The sequence below is a fragment of the Onychomys torridus genome, chromosome 8 (genome assembly GCF_903995425.1).
Source record: "Onychomys torridus chromosome 8, mOncTor1.1, whole genome shotgun sequence".
In the NCBI taxonomy this organism is placed as follows: domain Eukaryota; kingdom Metazoa; phylum Chordata; class Mammalia; order Rodentia; family Cricetidae; genus Onychomys; species Onychomys torridus.
This window is the reverse complement of record NC_050450.1, coordinates 38,132,837-38,151,301: the sequence shown is the minus strand read 5'-3', so window position 1 is coordinate 38,151,301 and position 18,465 is coordinate 38,132,837. Positions and strand designations below refer to the sequence as shown.

At 46.4% G+C, this 18,465-nt stretch overlaps 1 protein-coding gene across 2 annotated transcripts in view; it reads right to left on the bottom strand.

Moving 5' to 3' along the window:
• The window catches only part of Gfpt2 (glutamine-fructose-6-phosphate transaminase 2), a 45,569-nt gene that overhangs the window by 11,294 nt on the left and 15,810 nt on the right, over positions 1–18,465 (bottom strand). The window contains exons 4-15 of one of the 2 annotated variants that reach the window (XM_036197756.1): positions 17,831–17,956; positions 16,451–16,509; positions 15,664–15,798; positions 12,625–12,686; positions 7,487–7,566; positions 6,869–6,986; positions 4,408–4,571; positions 3,980–4,075; positions 3,798–3,895; positions 3,371–3,491; positions 961–1,118; positions 608–722 (exon numbers count right to left, since the gene is read on the bottom strand). In XM_036197756.1, coding sequence (XP_036053649.1) covers positions 608–722; positions 961–1,118; positions 3,371–3,491; positions 3,798–3,895; positions 3,980–4,075; positions 4,408–4,571; positions 6,869–6,986; positions 7,487–7,566; positions 12,625–12,686; positions 15,664–15,798; positions 16,451–16,509; positions 17,831–17,956 — 1,332 coding nt within the window. The remainder of the gene's footprint in view (positions 1–607; positions 723–960; positions 1,119–3,370; positions 3,492–3,797; positions 3,896–3,979; positions 4,076–4,407; positions 4,572–6,868; positions 6,987–7,486; positions 7,567–12,624; positions 12,687–15,663; positions 15,799–16,450; positions 16,510–17,830; positions 17,957–18,465) is intronic. The other variant, XM_036197757.1, reaches the window with a different exon arrangement.

Sequence of the window (18,465 nt, the reverse complement as noted above, 5' to 3'; positions counted from 1 at the left end):
AAATCACCATGTTAAAAATCTCCAACTTCTTAGTTAAACAAACAAACAAACAAACAAACAAACAACAACAAAACCTTCAAATCTGGGAATTGGCTAAGCAGAGAGAAGTTTTCCAAATTCTATTTGCCATTATTATTATTATTTTTTTTGCCAGAGCTGAGGACCGAACCCAGGGCCTTGTGCTTGCTAGGCAAGCGCTCTACCACTGAGCTAAATCCCCAACCTAAGTTTTCCAAATTCTAAATGATGATTGAAAAATTGACCTTTATTGTTGGCAACAAGTACTGTTGTTTGTTTCTCTTGAAGGGCAGGGCTAACTTCCTTTATTTTACGGTAAACATCCGTCACTGAGGGGGCAGATCTTGCTACTTAGCAGCTGAGGCACTCCGGAGAGGAGGACGGAGGAGGTGCTGGAGCTCTGCTGACCACTGAGGCTTTAAGTTTTGGCCTAAGCAGGATTTACTGGGCAGTTTGGGGGGGGGGGGGGGGGTGTAGGAGTTATCATTGGGTAGAAAGATCTAGAAGGAGAGAGTCATTCACAGCATCCGAATGACCCAAAGGAGCTCAGTGGATTTGGAAACACAGAAAGCCATGTCCCAGGACTTACCAGGCAAAGATCTGAGGCCCCGGATGATCTCTTGCCTCCTGTTTTGTAGAGAAATTCGGTCTTCAGACATCATCAAACCAAACATCACCAGAGAGATGAACTGGCTGGTGTAAGCCTGAGGACAAAGGAGGGGGCCCGTGAAGACTTTAGACAGCCGTCCCAAAGGTGTTAAAGGACATAGGAGAGCTGAACCACAGCGTGGACAAAGATGGGAGAGAGATGTAATGAAAAGACTAAGAGAGGAGAGGAACGGAGAGAGGAGAGGAGGGGAGCCAGCTGCAATGGCAAGGACACCCGTCTCTCCAGCCGATGCCATCACCCAGGTTCTCCCTGGAGAATTCAGCAATTCGTACCTTGGTGCTGGCCACCCCGATCTCCGGCCCTGCGTTGATGTGGACGCCACAGTCGGTCTCCCGGGAGATGGAGCTGCCCACAGTGTTGGTGATGCCCACAGTCAGCGCCCCGCGGTCCTTACAGTACCGCAGCGCCAGAAGCGTGTCTGCAGTCTCTCCTGCAACATGGGGATGCTGTCCGTGAGCATGCTGGTGCTAGGCTAGTTAGAAGCCTCTCCTCCCCGCCTCCCCGCCTCCTCATTCACCCCTACCCCTCCTGCTTCGAAATTCAAAGCCTGTCTAACCTTTGAAAAGAAAGCAAGGGTTCAGAATCTTTCCTGTTTCTTAGATTGAAGATCTCATTACTATTTATGTAACAAGTGTGTTCTTGTCCCCTGTTTTCTTTTGAATCCTCATGTCAGCTCCATGGGGGCCTCAGTCCTCATTTCCCTTCCGGATGAGGAGTGTGGAGGAATGTGACTCATTATCTCCATCCAGGCCTTGCAGCTGGCTTGGAATGCCCTTCTGGGACTCTAGGCTGCCTGGGTCGAATTTGCTGAGGTATAAACATTGAAAAGCGAGACTGCCCACATGGTGCTTCTCAAATAGAACATGTTTGAAGGACACATTTCTTGAAACTTCCCAGTGTGGACTCAAATAGTTTTTCTAATTAGGCCACATCAACAGCAGAAGCCGGCACCAACTCCCTATTCGCCAGTTTTAAAGAAACTCAAAGCGATACAAGGCCGACCATAAAATCAAGCCCAGTGAATTCCCAACCCTCTGATTGTTCCATCTACATGGTCACTGCTCTTGACTGTGTTCAACTTAGTTGCTGACCTGTCCCCAAAATTGGTGTCACCAGCTTCCAGATGGTTTAATCCCTTTTCCTTTTTCTCTGTTGACTTCTGGGTTCACTGTACAGGACTCGAAGTCAGGAGCAGCAGGAAGAAAAGGCAAAGGATGGTACTGTCTGCATTAGCCTTAATCTCTGGTTTTGGTAGCTTGCTGTTTGCTTAAATCTCCTTTAAAAACTGGATACTTCTGTCCCTAGGCCTGCCACTGTACTGTTTTTCCCATGAAATTTACCCATTTTTCTACCTATTTATGAGCTACATTTCGGCTGTGATGGGAACATTGACCCAAAGGCAGTCAGTCCGTGGGGTGGTGGGCGAGTCTGTACTAGTTTTTCTCAGCTTGTCATGAAAATGGAAATGGTATTAAAAATTCAAAATGTAAACAATATTAAAATCTCTCCCTATGATATTAGAAGAGTATGTTCAATGTTCGATTGTGATAATGATATTATGGGTTTATGCTTTATCATCTTTGTCTCACATTCTGAATTATCTATGCAGAGAGATGTCACACAATGCTCAGGGTTGGGATCAGCTTCCAGATGATCCAAAGGAGGAGACGGGTGAATGGCGCACATGGATGACCCTAAGTTGGCTTGGATGGCAATTCCTAAGGTTGGATAACTCGTTATATGAATATTCCTGCTTTAATAAAAGTTTGGAATTTACCAAAATTGAAAATTTTCAAAACCCCTCCTTCAATCTCTAGGGGCGACCCCAAGGATATGGCTCAGCTGGAGCACACCTTTACCAGGTGTGAGGATGACACCCAGGTAAGGCTCACTCAAGCTAAGGGAAAGAAAGCACTCCCGGCTTTAACCAAAACCGTGTCTCCATGCCTCCCCCTGCTGGACAGTGTGGACACTGCACATAGCAGGCCTCCAAAGCTTGGACACAGCCCACCAAGGAATACAAGGATGGGACTCTTTCCTTTTTTTTTTTTTTCCAGAGCTGAGGACCGAACCCAGGGCCTTGCACTTGCTAGGCAAGAGCTCTACCACTGAGCTAAATCCCCAACCCGGATGGGACTCTCAACCCAGCAGAATTGAGATTTTTTTTTCTCCTCTAAACTATGCCCAGGAAACATTTAGGAACATGTTGAGGAGTGTTCTCGGAAGTGCTAGAAGGCTTAGAATGGCAGGGGAAGCCAGCTTCTCCTGAGGGAGCTCCATGGATGCAGCTCTCACAGGTCATGACCCATGCCGGGGAGCGCTATTATTCCCTGATGCAGCAGCCTTTGAGTCACCTATCCTCCTGTAAGTAAGCTCAATAACTCACTGGCTCACTAAGCCAGCCTTGGGTGGGATCACTTCTTTAGTCTGTCTTGGTGACTGACCTCTGTGGGGTGAAAACCTATTTGGTCACCTTTCCCCAGGAAAACTCACACAGCATCATACGGTGTTGTAGTACCAGATGCTTTTAAGGGTTTAAATGACCCAGTGCTTGAGATCATGTGTGGTACGCAGCAGACGCTCAGAGGATGCATTGGAAGAAGAGGGAGGGTGAAGATGTATAAAGAAGAGAACTTGGAGATGAGCCAGTGAAAACCTGGCCATGCTGCCTGTCTCCCTTACCTGATTGGCTTATGAAGAAACAAACATCATCCCTGAACACAGGTGTGTTCCTGTCCAGAAAATCACTGGCAAGTTCAACCATCACAGGGAGCTCGGTCAGTTCCTCTAAAACTTGCCGTGTCTGAAGCCAAAAAGAATAGACACTGAAGTCAGTAATGGGCCTCACAGGGACACAGGGCACTGGGCTTCTAAGGACAGTTTATGACGTGGTGCATTGCTGTCCCAGTGGTATGGGAACTTTGGCCACTCCCAGGCCATCTTGCTAGAAGAATGGGCTTAGTACACTTCTCAAGCTGGCTCATGGGAATGAGTACAAGGACTTGATCAAAATCAGAGGCCAATGCATGACAATATTATGACCAGCATCTTGGTCTTGGCTACTGTTAACTTCCCAGGACTACCTGAAGGTCTGGTGTTTTGCACTTACAGCCACAGCAGCGTGGTAGCTGGTTCCACAGCCAATCACGATGAGCCTTCGGCATCGTCGAATCTCCTTCAAATGGTCCTTCAAGCCACCCAGGAGCACTGCAGGACACGAGGCAGGGTATTAATGTTGACTCTATATATGACTGCTTTCAGTGGAGCAGGGCATGGACAGGGGCTTCTCACCTGTGTTGGTCTCAAAATTCACCCGACCTCTCATGGTATTAAAAACAGATTCTGGCTGCTCGAAGATCTCCTTCTGCATAAATGCACTGAAGTTGCCTGGCCATGGAAACATCACCAAGGTAAGTGACTTTAATTTTTATAGCTTAACTGGGAGCCAGGAAAACCCTAGCAAAAGGCTTAGCTGCTGTTGCTTTTTAATTTTCTGCCAAGATGTCACTTCCCCCCAGAGAATTTAAAGAGTGTCTTCAGGTGTTTTCCTGTCTGATGCTATGGAAACAAATCATATGAAAGAGGGTCAGATACAGTGACCATCCAGTTTTCACCTTAGACCCTGCAGCTTTGGGGGTCCAGGGGACCCTCCATCCTCTGACCCCCGAGAGCACCTGCTCTTCAAGGCAACTGCACAGGGACTCTTGGAGGACACCTGCCTTTCATTATTTGCTGCAGTTCCATCTGCAAGGTCTGGATGGCTCGGGAGGGGTCATCACTAGCTGAGCGCTTGACTCGGTGAATGGAGAGTTTCCCGTCAGCCACTGCGGCGATGTCATCATCTTCCAGGAAGATGACCCGGTTGGTGTGTTCTATGATGGCACTGGAAGGAAAGAAAAAGACATCAAAGTTCTTTTTACATCCTTAAAAGTTACAAGGCAGCAGCCACTTACTGTTTCTCAAGCATGGGATCCTTATCATTTTAGACATGACAGTGGCATCACAGGTGAGCCCTCCCATTCTCCATACCTCTCTCCTCCTGAAACCTAACCTTAATCTTAACCCAGTAGAGAATGTATAGAACTACACCATTTCTTCAGCAAACATTTTTACATATATCTCTTAAACCTTAAGAACTAAATTTTAACCTATTATAGGACCAACATTCTCTTCAAACTTAACAGTTCCTCTTCAAATCATCAAGCAGCTAATGTGTTCCAATCCCCCCCCCCAGGCGATCTCATGGATGCCTTTTTATAGTTAGTTTCTTCCAATAAGATACAAAAACCATGTCACCTTTGGAGGGTTTGGGAAAACATTTTATTCTGATTATAAAGGGAAAGAAGCCGGGCAGTGGTGGCACACACCTTTAGTCCCAGCACTCGGGAGGCAGAGCCAGGTGGATCTCTGTGAGTTCGAGGCCAGCCTGGTCTACCAAGTGAGTTCCAGGAAAGTCGCAAAGCTACACAGAGAAACCCTGTCTCTAAAAACAAAAATAAATAAACAAACAAACAAACAAACAAATAAATAGAAAGAAATAAGTACTTGCTTTAAACATTTTAAAACTAATATTCATTTATTCATGTGCCCGTGTGTGTGTGTGTGTGTGTGTGTGTGTGTGTGTGTGTGTGTGTGTGTGTGCACATGTGCTATAGCATGTGTGTGGAGGTCGGAGGGTAACTTACAGGAGTCACATCTCCCCTTTCCATCATGTGGGTCTGAGGACCATCTTGGCTGCAAGGGCCTGCACCCACTGAGCCATCTTGCCCACTCAGCACTTGCTTTTTAGAACCATATAGTTTATGAAGAAGACAAGTTTCTCTTTATACAGTAGAATCCAGCTAATAAAGAACAAACGATAGAATAATCAGTTTATGGATTCCTAATTATGAATCACTCCAATCAAGGATCTTGAATGGCTGTTGAAACCAAGAGGCGAAAGCTGAATCTTCAGTCAATGAATAAGGCTGACAGGACTCGAACCTCTGATTAAGTGCAAAAAGAAAAATGATGGAATGGTCTGTGCCTTCTGAGAGAAGGACACACTACCACACGTGCTAAAATTCAAAGCTGAGTGAGGTCTAACATCTAGACGCTTGCTGTGGATGTGTGTCCGAGAAGGGTTGTCCTGATTGTTAATTGATGGAGGAGGCTCATCCCACTGTGGGCAGCACCATCCCCTGGGCAGGTAGTCCTGGGCAGTGTAAGAAAGCCAGCTAGGCATGAATCAGCAAGTGAGCCAGCAAGTGGCCTTCCTCCGTGGTTTATACTTCAAGTTCCTGCTTGAGTTCCTGCCCTGACTTCCTTTGTGGATAGACGATGACCAGAAAGGAGAAGACAAAAAGAACTTTCTCTTCTCCTAAGTTGCTTTTGGTCATCATTTGTCACAGCCACAGCATGGAGCTAGAACACTAGACAGGGCTGAGGGGTTTGTTAAAGTGGGGCTGTTTCCATGGTACTGCATAGTCTGGGTTTTTGTTGCTTTTGTTTGGTTCAACAAATGTTTGCTAAGAGTCAATAATACTTAGTCCTATGAGAAGCTTCTAGAAGGAATAAGGTAGGCTCGGTCCCTGCTGGCAGCTTAGCGATGACTGCCGCGATGTGAGATTCCCACATATTTGTTCTCTGGGAAGCTGCCAGTATAAGTTCTCACAGCTTGTCAGTTGGCTTTAAAAGTGTATCATTATTTTGCCTGTGAACACTATTTCATCTTCCTCCAGGCCTCCGTGCCTTTTCTAATCTTAGAAACACCTCTCACGTCACTGACTATAAGGTAAGAGCTCAGTGGCTTCGAGCACTTCTACAAAATAAAAACTCCAGCAGGCTACAATGCCCGGACACCACTTATAGATAGGTACCCAAATCTGTTTCGGATAGTCCCTCACTCCCCCTTCTCTTTTCTCTTTTCTTCCCCTGCCTCAACTGTTCTTTCTCTCTGCCTGTATATTTCTCAAATTTGTGCACTTGTGCTGGTGAGGTGGTTCAGTGGGTAAGAGTGCTTGCCACCAAGTCTGACAACCTAAATTCAATCCCTGGGACCCAAAGAGTAGAAGGAGAGAATCACCTCTTAGAAGCTGTCCTCTGACCTACATCCGTGTTCAGAGTGCACGCACATGCGGTGTTCAGACAGTTATTCTTTGGGTATACAGTCCCAATAAAACAATGAAAATGTTTAGCTACCTTGCATCAGAAGCAAAGAAGAACTCCACAGCTTTATCGCCCACGGCGTGCAGGCAGGTGGAACTGTCCAGTCGCTTCATCCTGGTCTTACAGATATTCTTCACGTTCTCAATATTGCCTAGTAAACAAAGGAATAGGTTGCGAATCTCAGCAGGCTGCTTTATTTGCATAACACGTGGCAGAGAACCCATTTTCCTCTTTTGAATATGGTGTGGGAGAAATCTGCAATTTTTAGCTATGGCTGTGCCAGCCAAATCATGTAAAAGCTCCCCAAATAGCCCAGTAGCACTGAAAGAGCATTTAAATGGCTACCGTGGGAGAGCAAGGCAAACGAAAACAAACCAAAGAAACGCAAATCATGGCAGAGTTACCCTTCTCCCCAGCTGCCTGCCGCTCCCTCTATTTCTGTGCAGGTCTCAAAATATTCACAATGAAGTGCTTTTTTAAAAGATGGAGCTGAGTCCCCATTGCATGAACATCTTGGAAACCCAGAGTCACACGGCAGCTGAGTCCAAGACAGTGTGGGGGGTTATGATGGTAGGGGCTGCCTCTAAACAGAGCTGGCTGCAAGGAGGTAGCTGCCCTGCGGCCGTCTGTTGAGGTCCCCAAGAAACTCACATGTCCGATATAAGACGGGGATCTGCTCTGTGGAGAGTTTGTATTTGCTTCGTACCCCGATAAGCAGTGGGCTGCCTCTCCTGTAGGAAGAAGATAGAACCTTTGAGACTCCAGGCCAGATGTCTTCCTAGCCTCTCAGTATACCCTCCTTTCCCTGGAGCAGAAGACTGTGTTTAGGTCACACAGAAGGGATATCTTGACCATGAGATGCTGCCCTCCAGGTTTGGAGCAGGGACCAATAGACTGGCATGGAGATGTCCGCTCACTCACATCATCACCCAGGTTTCTGACCAATTAGCCTGGTAACATGCTCTCCCTACTTTTATGAGATGTTGAGCTCCTGGGTCTTTATATCCCTGTAAGCAGTTAACCCACATGGATAGGTCTCAGAGGCTGAACATTTGCCATGAGAGAAAGGCCTGGTGTAAGCAGAATGTGGAGAAGTTACATGCAAATACTGCACTATGCTATTTTATACAAGGGATCTGAGCATCTAAGGGTTTTGGTATCTGGACAGGGTTTAGTGCCAGAACTTCTAGAGATAGCAAGAGAAGACTGTGCTCTACTCTGTGGGCTGCAAAAGGCAACTTCAAGGGTAGTTTTACCTTGGCTTAAATGATAGTCCTCTAGGGAAATTTAGAGTCTTTGACCTTACTAAAGTGGATTTCATCACAAAGGGAACAGTGATTTTCACAAAGGCCTTCCAGGAGTGACAGAAGCTGACGAGGGTGAGAGTCTCCAACTCAGGCTCCTTCCCTGGTGCCCATCTCTGTCACCAGCACCAGGCTCTCTGATTATCTTGGGGTAGAATCTTCAGTGAAACACTTCACGGCATTTCTTTCCTGCTTACTATTGCTTTGGATAAGATTTTTGGAGGCATTAAGTAATGATTTTTATTTTTGGCGGGGGTGGGTTCTTTGAGACAGGCTTTCTCTGTGTAATAGCCCAGGCTGTCCTGGAATTTACTTTGTAGACCAGGCTGGCCTCGAACTCACAAAGATCCATCTGCCTCTGCTTCCCAAGTGCTGGGATTAAAGGCGTGTGCCACTACTGCCCAGCTTTAGGTCATGATCTTAATGGCATCCTGCCTTCAAAATGCAATTCTTTACTATCTTATAGATTACCGCACTCACATCAGAAAAGCAGATCATTTTCATAACCACACAGTTTAGATCTCTGCATCTTAGAACCCAGGCAGGCAACATTCCAGGACAGCAGTTCCTCACTGCCCTCTTTCCATCCATGCAGACTATGGTCTTACCACCTCCAACTGAGCACTAGGGAGATAGTTCAGCTGACCAAGTGGCTACCATGAAGGCATGAAGATCCAAGGCAGGATCTCCAAAAAGCTACTTAAAAGCTGAACACACTGGGTGGTGTGTCTGTCTATAGCCCCTGCAGGTGGGGAGGGGAGGGAGGACACTGAGACAGGAGATCATGGCTCCTTGGAATTCATTGACCAGCCAGCCTACAGCTAGATAAAGGGGTGAGCTCCAGGTTCAGTGATACCTTGTCTTAGAAAATGAAGTGAAGGGGCTAGAGAGATGACTCAGTGGTTAGCAGTGCATACTGATCTTGCATAGGATCTGAGTTTAGTTCCTAATCCCCCCACGGTGGCTCACAACTATCTGTACATCTAGATCTGATGCCCTCTTCTGACCTCTATGAGCAGCAGGCACACAAGTGGTGCACATACATACATGCAAGCAAAACACTCATCATACACATAAAAGAGAAACCACCTGATGTGGACCTCTGGCCTCCACACACAGCTGCACCCTCAGACACACATGCATACACTGGCACACACACACACACACACACACACACACACACACACACACACACACGACCTCCAGTGTAAGCCTGAAACTGCAGATAGTGAACCCAATACACACAAGGTCTTCATATGCAGTCATACCTATGATGGTTTAATTTAGGAGCAATAAAAGACTAACAACAACAACAACAAAATAAAAAAATTGTAACACTGCACCATAACAAAAGTTATTTTAAACTTATGAATTGTCTGTTTCTGGACCTTGTTTGACCAATAACTGAAACCTTAGAAAGTCACACTTTACATTGAGTGGGAGTGGGAAGGGGCTGTCTGTAGCTAGTGTGGACTGTGTGCCTTTCTCCTCCAACATGTTAACTGGCTAATAAGAAAACACTGAGCACACTTTGTTAGGACCATCTCAAGCATTTGACTTCAATGTAGTGGGTTAATATTTTGTCTTAAACACTTTCTTTCTAATACAGACTGATGTGCTTACAAACCACCACACATGGGCCTTTGGGGTGTCTGCCTAACTCAGACAGGTCTCTGTTATTTCTTTAGCAATGACTGCTTCTCAGGAGTACTAACTTACTTAGATCCCCTCTTCTGATTCCTTGAAATAGGGGACAAAGTTCAGAAAGATTGGGAAAAAGGTGCTTTGAGTGTCCTGATTATTTTGTATAATCCTTTGTTTTGTCTAAAACTAATCAGAGACCTTGTTCTAGGTCCAGTGAGGAGCTAGCTCAAATTGCCCCCAAATAATGATAGATTTTAAGCATTAATAATAGTGCTTAAGGCTATCTGGGTTTCTGGGTAAATGGCTCCCTGGATCTTATTGTTCTGACTGAGTTCTCCTTAAGACACAGAAGCCTCCTGAGACGTCCCAAGGGCTGGCCTGGATGTTCCAGCCATCCATCACAGGCAATTTAGAAAAATCAAGCTTTATTGCTTCCTCACACCACATTCATTTTAAACAGGAATATCACATTATTAGATTTTAAAGGGAGCTTCTTGATTTGATAAGGACCAACTGGTATTTTATAATTCTATTCTATGATTTGATGAAATTACATTTCTAATGACAAATTAGTCCCAGTCCTGGGGTAAAAAAGTAAGATTGTGATAAATTCATCTGATTTTCTGGGGTAGATATTGTGATAGTCTTCAAGGGACAGTCTTGCTCAAGTCTGCTCAGGTCTCCCAGAACCACATATGTATTCTAAATGGCTCCTTTGTGCCTGTAGAATAAAGCCAGCAACCCACAAGACACCAAGGTCCCTGAGAGCTGGGTTTCTCCCAGAGCCTCCACTCACCACTAGCCTGTGAAGTTCATGGAGCAATGTCTATTACCACCTGATTCACTCCTGTCCCCCAGCCCAGCCCACAGCAGGTATCAGTAAACATACATGGAGACCTCGGGCCGCCTCTACCCTGCCCTCACACACCCAAACTGGGATGCCGGAGAGCCACACTTTCTGCTTTCCTTCCCTGTGTTGGGAAAGCAGTTACTACTCCCCGACTTTCCTGGGTTGACGACTTCCCTGGGTTGACATCTGTGCCACTCTCAGGGCCCTGGTACAGTGGCCTCCCCAGTCCCCATTCAGAGCAGCACCGCTCTCTGCCCTTCTCTGTCTCCTGGAGCAAACATCCTGGGAACATGTCCCAGAGTCTCCAGAAACCTGCTCATCCTAAAGGTTCAACAAACACTGACTGGCTGTCTAGGTGAGTGATAGTCAATATAAAATAAAGGATGACATTTAATCTACCTCTACTAATCTAATCAGTGATGAGGCACCTTTGAGACAGGGGCTCCGATAGAGGAATGTGTGGCCTGACCAAGACTTCTTAGATGAATCCTATTATGCCCCTACCAAACAGGTGACAAGGCATGACCTTTGGGCTTTTAAGGACCTTTTTTTTTTTTTTTTTTTTTGGGTAAATTGTGTTTATTAGTTTATTGTGTGCATGTGGAGGGAATGGGGGGGAGGTGCATGTGTGTCACAGTGTCAGTGGAGGTCAGAGAATGCCTAGCAGATGGTTCTGTCCTCCCACCGTGTGGGGGTCAGGGATTGAATCTGTCAGTCTCGGCAGCAAAGGCTCTCACCTGCTGAGCCATCTCGGGCCCATTTCAAGAACTAGATGCAGGGTTTGCCTTGGTCCATTTCATATTCACAATCGTGCATGCTTTGCCTAGAAGGGGTCCCTACATTAATTAGGATCTGAGCCCCCATAAAACCTGAGTCTAAACCTTCATACACTTTTATTATTTTCTGTTTCATTTTTTATTGGGGGGGCAGTGTGTGTGTGTATGTGTGTGTGTGTGTGTATACTTGTGCACATGTGCAACAAGTCAGCCTTGACTCATCCCGATGCAGCCATCTGCCTTGGCTTTTTTTTCCCCTGAGACAGAGCCTCTCACTGAACCTGAGCACTCACCAATTGGGTTCGGCCACCTGTCTCTGCCTCGACAAGGATGGCAAGCGTGCACTACCACACCCAGTTTTTTATGTGTGTGCTGGGGACCAAACTCAAGTCCTCATGCTTAAACAGCAAGCTCTTGACTGACAGCTGTCTCCTCACCCCCAATACTTTTTGTTATTACATTTTAACAATGATATTAACTCATTATTGGAGAGTGGATGATGGTATAGCATGCATGGAGAGGTCTGGGGGGCCAGTTCAGTTCTTCTGCCTTTACATGGATCCCAGAGAGGAAACTCAGGTTGTGAGGTTTGCACAGTACCCAACATTTGTTTGTTTATGTATTGGTTTTTCGAGACAGGGTTTCTCTGTGTAGTTTTGGAGCCTGTGCTGGATCTCACTCTGTAGACCAGGCTGGCCTTGAACTCACAGAGATCTGCCTGGCTCTGCCTCCCGAGTGCTGGGATTAAAGACATGCACCACCACCACCTGGCCATTTATTTTTTAATATTAATTTGTTAACTTCTAACAGTCTAGAGATTTCACATTTAAAAAAAAAATCCAACTTTATGTTTTCCCTTTTATTTGTGGGTTTTCTTTTCTTTTCTTCTCTTTTGAGACAGGGTTCCTGGCTGTCCTGGAACTCACTCTGTAGACTAGGCTGGACTCGAATGCAGAGATCCTCCTGCCTCTGCCTCCTGAGTGCTGGGATTAAAGGTGTGCACCACCACCACTTGACCCATGTTTCCCTTTTAAAAACAGGAGCTGTAGCACCACTAGCCGTGGTGGTGCAGTGTCTGGGCCACAGCTGATGTCCTTTAGACCCAACAAGCACTGGGAAGTTTGCTAGAGGCCATAAGCTCCCTGGTGTCCCAAGCCAAATGATTTGATCTTATTTATTTGTTTGTTCCTGGAAGCAACCACATGCTTGCTTTACCTTGTGGCAACAGCTTCTCCTGGGTAGTGGATGCTCTTGAACACCAATGCAAAGGCACCTTCCTGAAAACACAGCAAAAAAGGTGAAGGATTATGGAGTAGCAGTTGCTCTGACTTGCCACGCCACTACAGACCACTGGCCTAGGAAGGCACCCCCAGCTCTTCTCTATGGCAGATAGGGACTGAATAAGGATCTGAGTGCAGAGGCAACTTATGGAGGATGCGGTCAGAGCAGAGGCCAAACAGATGGCATCATGCTCAGGTGCGGAAGTTCACCCTCACGAGGAACTCCTGATAGAGATGCCCAGGATGGAGTGGTGCAGCTAAAGCCTCAGAGAGTAAAGACCAAGGGCTAGAGAAACCCAGCACTGAGCCTGTTCAGGGAGCAGCTGGGAAGGTCCAAGAGGTTGATCAGCATGTCTCAACACTGGGTCAAACCTGGGATCCAGTTCTGGCTTTATCCCTTCCCTTAATTAAGCAGTTGCTCCAGCCACCTTCATTGCCTCAGTTTCCTTCTCTGTGACCTAGACAACAGCATACAATCTATCTGTATGACTTTGAGGTTCAAGGCTAATGTACAGTAAGTTCTTAGAATGGTGCCTGACCTTTAGAGTATCCAGGAGAACTGGTGGTGTTAATTCTCTTATTTTCGTCTCTACAGCTATGACTGTTATTTGCCCCTGTGCCTCACCTTGCTGTTTGCACAAAGCTAGAACTAGACTCTAGTTTTCCTAATTCAGGACTTCAAATTCCTTTTCTAGGATTTACTTATTTGGTTAATGTGTGTGCTTATTTGCCTACATGACTTTACATGCATTATGTGTGTGCAGTGCCCACAGAGGCCATAAGAGGGCGACAGATCCTCTGGAAATGGAGTTATAGAGGCTTGTGAGCCACCCAACATGGGTGCTGGAAACAGAACTTGGGTCCTCCAAGTAGTTCAGTAGCAGAGTGCTTGCCTAGCAAGTGCCAGGCCCTGGTTTCAACCCTTAGGATGGCAACAAAACAAAAAAACAGCAAAGAACGGAACACTGTTACAATACCCAATCTGTTTGCCGTTCTTTATTTACAAGTGACCTTACATATCTATGGATGCAGATTTGAGTGTGACTTGGTGATGGAGAGCTGCTGCTGCTTCTCCTCCTCCTCCTCCTCCTCCTCCTCCTCCTCCTCCTCCTCCTCCTCCTTCTTTTAAAGATTTATTTATTTATTATGTATACAGTGTTCTGTTTGCATGTATCCCTGCATGCCAGAAGAGGGAGCCAGATCTCATTACAGATGGTTGTGAGCCACCATGTGGTTGCTGGGAATTGAACTCAGGACCTCTGGAAGAACAGTCAGTGTTCTTAACCTCTGAGCCATCTCTCCAGCCCATTGGAGAGCTTCTTGAGTGTATGTAGGATCTGGATTTGATTTCCAGCATCAGAAAGAAAAGAAAAAAAAAATGTTCTGAAAACATGTTCAGTTGTTACTGTGTGGACTGCACAGCTAGCCTATGATGGAGTACTCCAGAGTGAGCATGCTCAGACTTGTCCCTGCCACTATTCCCTAGAGTATCCATTGTAGTGGAACAATCATCTACATGGTTCCATTGTATTAGGTATTATATCTAATCTATTAATCTAGAGATAATTTAAAACACATAGGGTGATTCGCACAGGTTATTACAAATACTATGTTAGTTTATATGAAACTTGATTGGGGTATCTAATTAGGGTCTTGGAACCAATTCATACTAGTACCAAGGAATGACACTGTAGAAGATCCTGTGATTAAGAAATAGTTCCTCTAAATTATGGACCCCCCAAAAGAGGGTAGCACAGATCAAAATGTTTTAGCAGTAGATCCACTTAAAAAAAATTTGCTATAGGCTGACAGATCTAAAACCATAGCATGATGCTGTGGGATGCTTTTCTGTGTGCTGTGAATATGTGGCTCCCATTGGCTAATAAATAAAGCTGTTTGGGCCTATGGGCAAGAAAGCTTACAGCCAGGCAGGAAATCCAAGCGAGACAGAGAGAGAAGAAAGGCAGAGTCAAGGGATATGATCCAGCCACCCAAGAGGAAGATGTGAAAGTACAGCATGATAACCCACAACACTCTCTGACCCAGTGTATCCTGGATTCTGAGCCTTGAACACTATCTCCTGGCTGCTGTAGACTTGGACCAGTTCTTGGATGGCATGATACCTTGGGGATGGGCTCTGAGATATCCAACGCCCTTTTCCCTCACTCCCATCACATGCAGGGTCCGCCTGCTCTGCTTCCTCTAAGGAAAGTTATCCTCCTTGGACAAGGCCCCAGCCCCCATGTCTGTCCCCCTGGACAAGGCCCCAGCCCCCATGTCTGTCCTCCTGGACAAGGCCCCAGCACCCATGTCTTTGACAGTAAGAGCTAGACCCCAGTCTAGCTGTTAGATGCATCACCAGTTTCTCCTGCTCTCTTTGCTGGGTCATTTCCCTTCAGCATTTCCCTGTGCTCTGATCTATCCTATCACAAAACCACAATATTCTTCTGGAACTGGAAACATCTCTTGCCCCACAGCTGTTGCTATGCACCCTTAAAAAAAAATCGGATAACTTGGAAATCTATTCCTGTGTGCTCTATGCATGCCTGCCTTCTTCCCTCCTTCCCTTTTTCCTTTCCCATTTTGTGATTAATTGCGGACATTTCTCCCCGACTGCTTTACTGACAAGTTCTAAGTCTCCAACCTCAGTCACGTTCATCTGATTAGCATATAACAGTGCATATAATTCAGTTTTAGAGACGACAAGAACTCTGACAGCTACATCCCCTCGTGCACACAGCCCACGGTCATAAAAACCATAGATTAGAAGGCCAGCCACCATCTCAGAGGGGCTAAAATGAAGCGAGCATTTTGTTAGAGATTCACTCCCCAATCTCCAGATTCTACAGGAATACAGCATTGTAAGTGCTATAAACGAACTATCTTCCCCACCCCTAGTACCTTGTGCAAATTTGCACAAGTGAAAAATGAAGGCGTGTTTAGACAGACGCACTCATAGGGACTCATAACTCACCAACTGCTGAATGACTCTTTCAACCAAAGTTGAAAAGGTAATGTCCTCAGTCTCTCTGTTGTCGAATACGTACTTAATCAGCTTGGCGATGGTCTCCGTGTCTGTTTCTGACTCAAACTCATAGCCCTTGCTTTCCTGGAATACGGGTTGTACGCAGGGTGACAGATTTCAGTCATTGTGCAATTGCTGGCTGGGCCAACTCCCTCTAGTCCCTTATGATATGACTTAAGGCAAGAACAAGCAAAACTGGGAAGGCATGAGAAAGTCTGCCAGAACCCAGCAGCCAACACCTGAGTCACCCTCTTATTCCCAGAGACCTCCCTCCTCAGGAGCTTGTCGTCACCGTTAATCTGGACATTGCAAAATAGCAGTGGTTATGATAAAATATGTGAGTCAAACCCACTCACATCCCAACTCACACCACACAACCTTTTCATAGTGTGGAGGACGCTCATCGTCTGGCTTCCCACTCCACATTCTATGGGTGTCTGAGAGGATGTGTTACATAGTACAAGCTACTTTGGTGAAACCCAGTTCACATTATTTTGATTCTGTGAAACCACAGCAGCCCTGGAGATAAACACAAAAGCCCTGGAATCTCTCCCCAGACAGTCTGAACATGGTGGTTCAGCTGAGGGTAAGATTCACACTCAGGGTTGTGACGTGGCCCAGAGTGGCTGTCACTCAGTACCTGTGTGTGTTTTGGGAGGGAAATAGGCTAAGTGAAAGTGTCAGGAGGAAGATCAATGCTGACTCAGATTTGACTTCGCCGAGGGAAGCCCCTTACCAGAAATTTCCTTAGGTCCTTGTAATTTGTGATGATCCCATTATGGATGACAACAAATTCTGAAAGAAAAGGGGTGGGGGGTGGTGAGAGCTAACGTGAAGTTTAAGCCAGATGCTGAGGGAGATGATCGGCAGCTGGACATTCCTCCCCAAGACGTGTGGGCATCAATCAGGTTTCATTTGCAGTGACTAAGACTGATCTCTGCACCAGCGGCTTTCACTGGAAGAGGCAACCTGTCTGTCAGTGATAAGCATCTCTGGGTAGCCCTGGCTGTCCTGGAACTCATTCTGTAGACCAGGCTGGTCTCAAATTCAGAGATCTGCCTGTCTCAGCCTCTGCTGGGATTAAGGGCATGCGTCACCACCGCCTGACTCTTAGCGTATTCTGAAGTGAGGAGCTTCTGGTGGGGTTTACCTTGTCACTAGGCAGGAAAGGAGGCTATGTGGCTGCAGCCTCTGCCCCTCCAAACCTTAAACTCTTGGCTGCTAAGCCCTGACTCTGGGATCTAGGGCTTGGAGAGGCACCTAGGCACTAACCATGATCAGCAATGCCACCTGCCTTTACTTAGAACCACTCTCTGTAGGGGAGGGAAGTGAGCTCCATTGGCAGAAGGAGCTCCATGCTTCTCTTTAGGGTCCTAGCCTTCTAGAACATTTTGCTCTTCTCATACTATCTGCTATAGGTTGAGTGTATCTTTCAAGAGCTCAGTGCATATGACACTGGATCCCCAGGGTGATCATGTGACAGGGGTAAGACTGTTAAGAGATGGGGCCTACTGGGAGGTTATTGGAGACACGCTTGCAGAAGAGACTAATAAGAGTTTTTATGGGATCCTTGCTAGTTCTGGAGAGTGTGTGTTGTTACGGAGAGAGGCCACACACTTGGTCCCTGCTTCACTCAGCCAGTTTCTTCTTCTGTTTTGTTACCATGTGGTGTTGAAGCCAAGGGAAGTATCCCCAGAGGTCAGACAGATGCACTGCCTGATCAAGGATTTTCTGCCCCTAAAACTGAGACCTAAATAAATCTCCTTTCTTTGTGAAGTAGCCTGCTCCAGGTACTTTGCTATAGTGATGGAAAATGAACTAATACGCTGTTATATTTCACTCTTGGAATGAATTCCCAAGAGCCCTTGTGATAAAATGCCATCCTTTCCTGTGTGTACCTAGGTCAGCAGCACCCAGGGGACTAGATGTTGGCCTGACTGAGGCCCAGTGTGACCCACTAGGGTCTTAGGGGAGGAGATGCTTATTAGATTGTCTCAAGGGGACAGGGCAGGTGGGAAAGGCAGTTTGAAGTGGTCATGGAAGCCACACTGGCCAGGATCATCTCTGACAGGTCATTCAGGGAGAGGTAGAAACATCCTGAACAGGGTCTACTTACCATTGTCTTTGTCTGAGCGCTGTGGGTGACTGTTGACAGCATTGGGCACCCCATGGGTGGCCCAGCGTGTGTGGGCAATACCAAAGTGTGTCTCAAACTCCACCTTCAAGTCCATGCTGTCTTGCTCTAAACAAAAAGAAAATCAGTTGCTGTATTTGTGTATGCCATGCATGTGTGTTTGTCTGTGTGCATGTGGTGTGTGTCCATGTGTGTTTGCTTGCATGTGTCTGTGTAGTGTGTGCATGAATGTTTTCATGTGTGTGTGGGCCCAAGGTGGACACTGGGATGTTTTCCCTGATTAGTGGCCAGCTGCATTATTCACTGAGGCAGCTCATTGTGGCTAGTCTGGCTAGCCAGCTTGCTCAGGGGATCCTCTGTCTCTGCCTTTTTGGTGGTGGTGGTGGTAGTGGTGGTTTTCGGGTTTGTTTGTTTGTTTTTCTGAGACAGGGTTTTTCTGTGTAGTCCTGGCTATCCTGGAACTTGCTCTGTAGACAAGGCTGGCCTTGAACTCACAGAGATCCGCCTGCCTCTGACTCCTAAGTGCTGGGATTAAAAACATTCACCACTACGGCCCAGCTGTCTCTGCCTTTTGACAGCTGGAATTACTGCCATGCCTACTGGATATTTATAGAGGT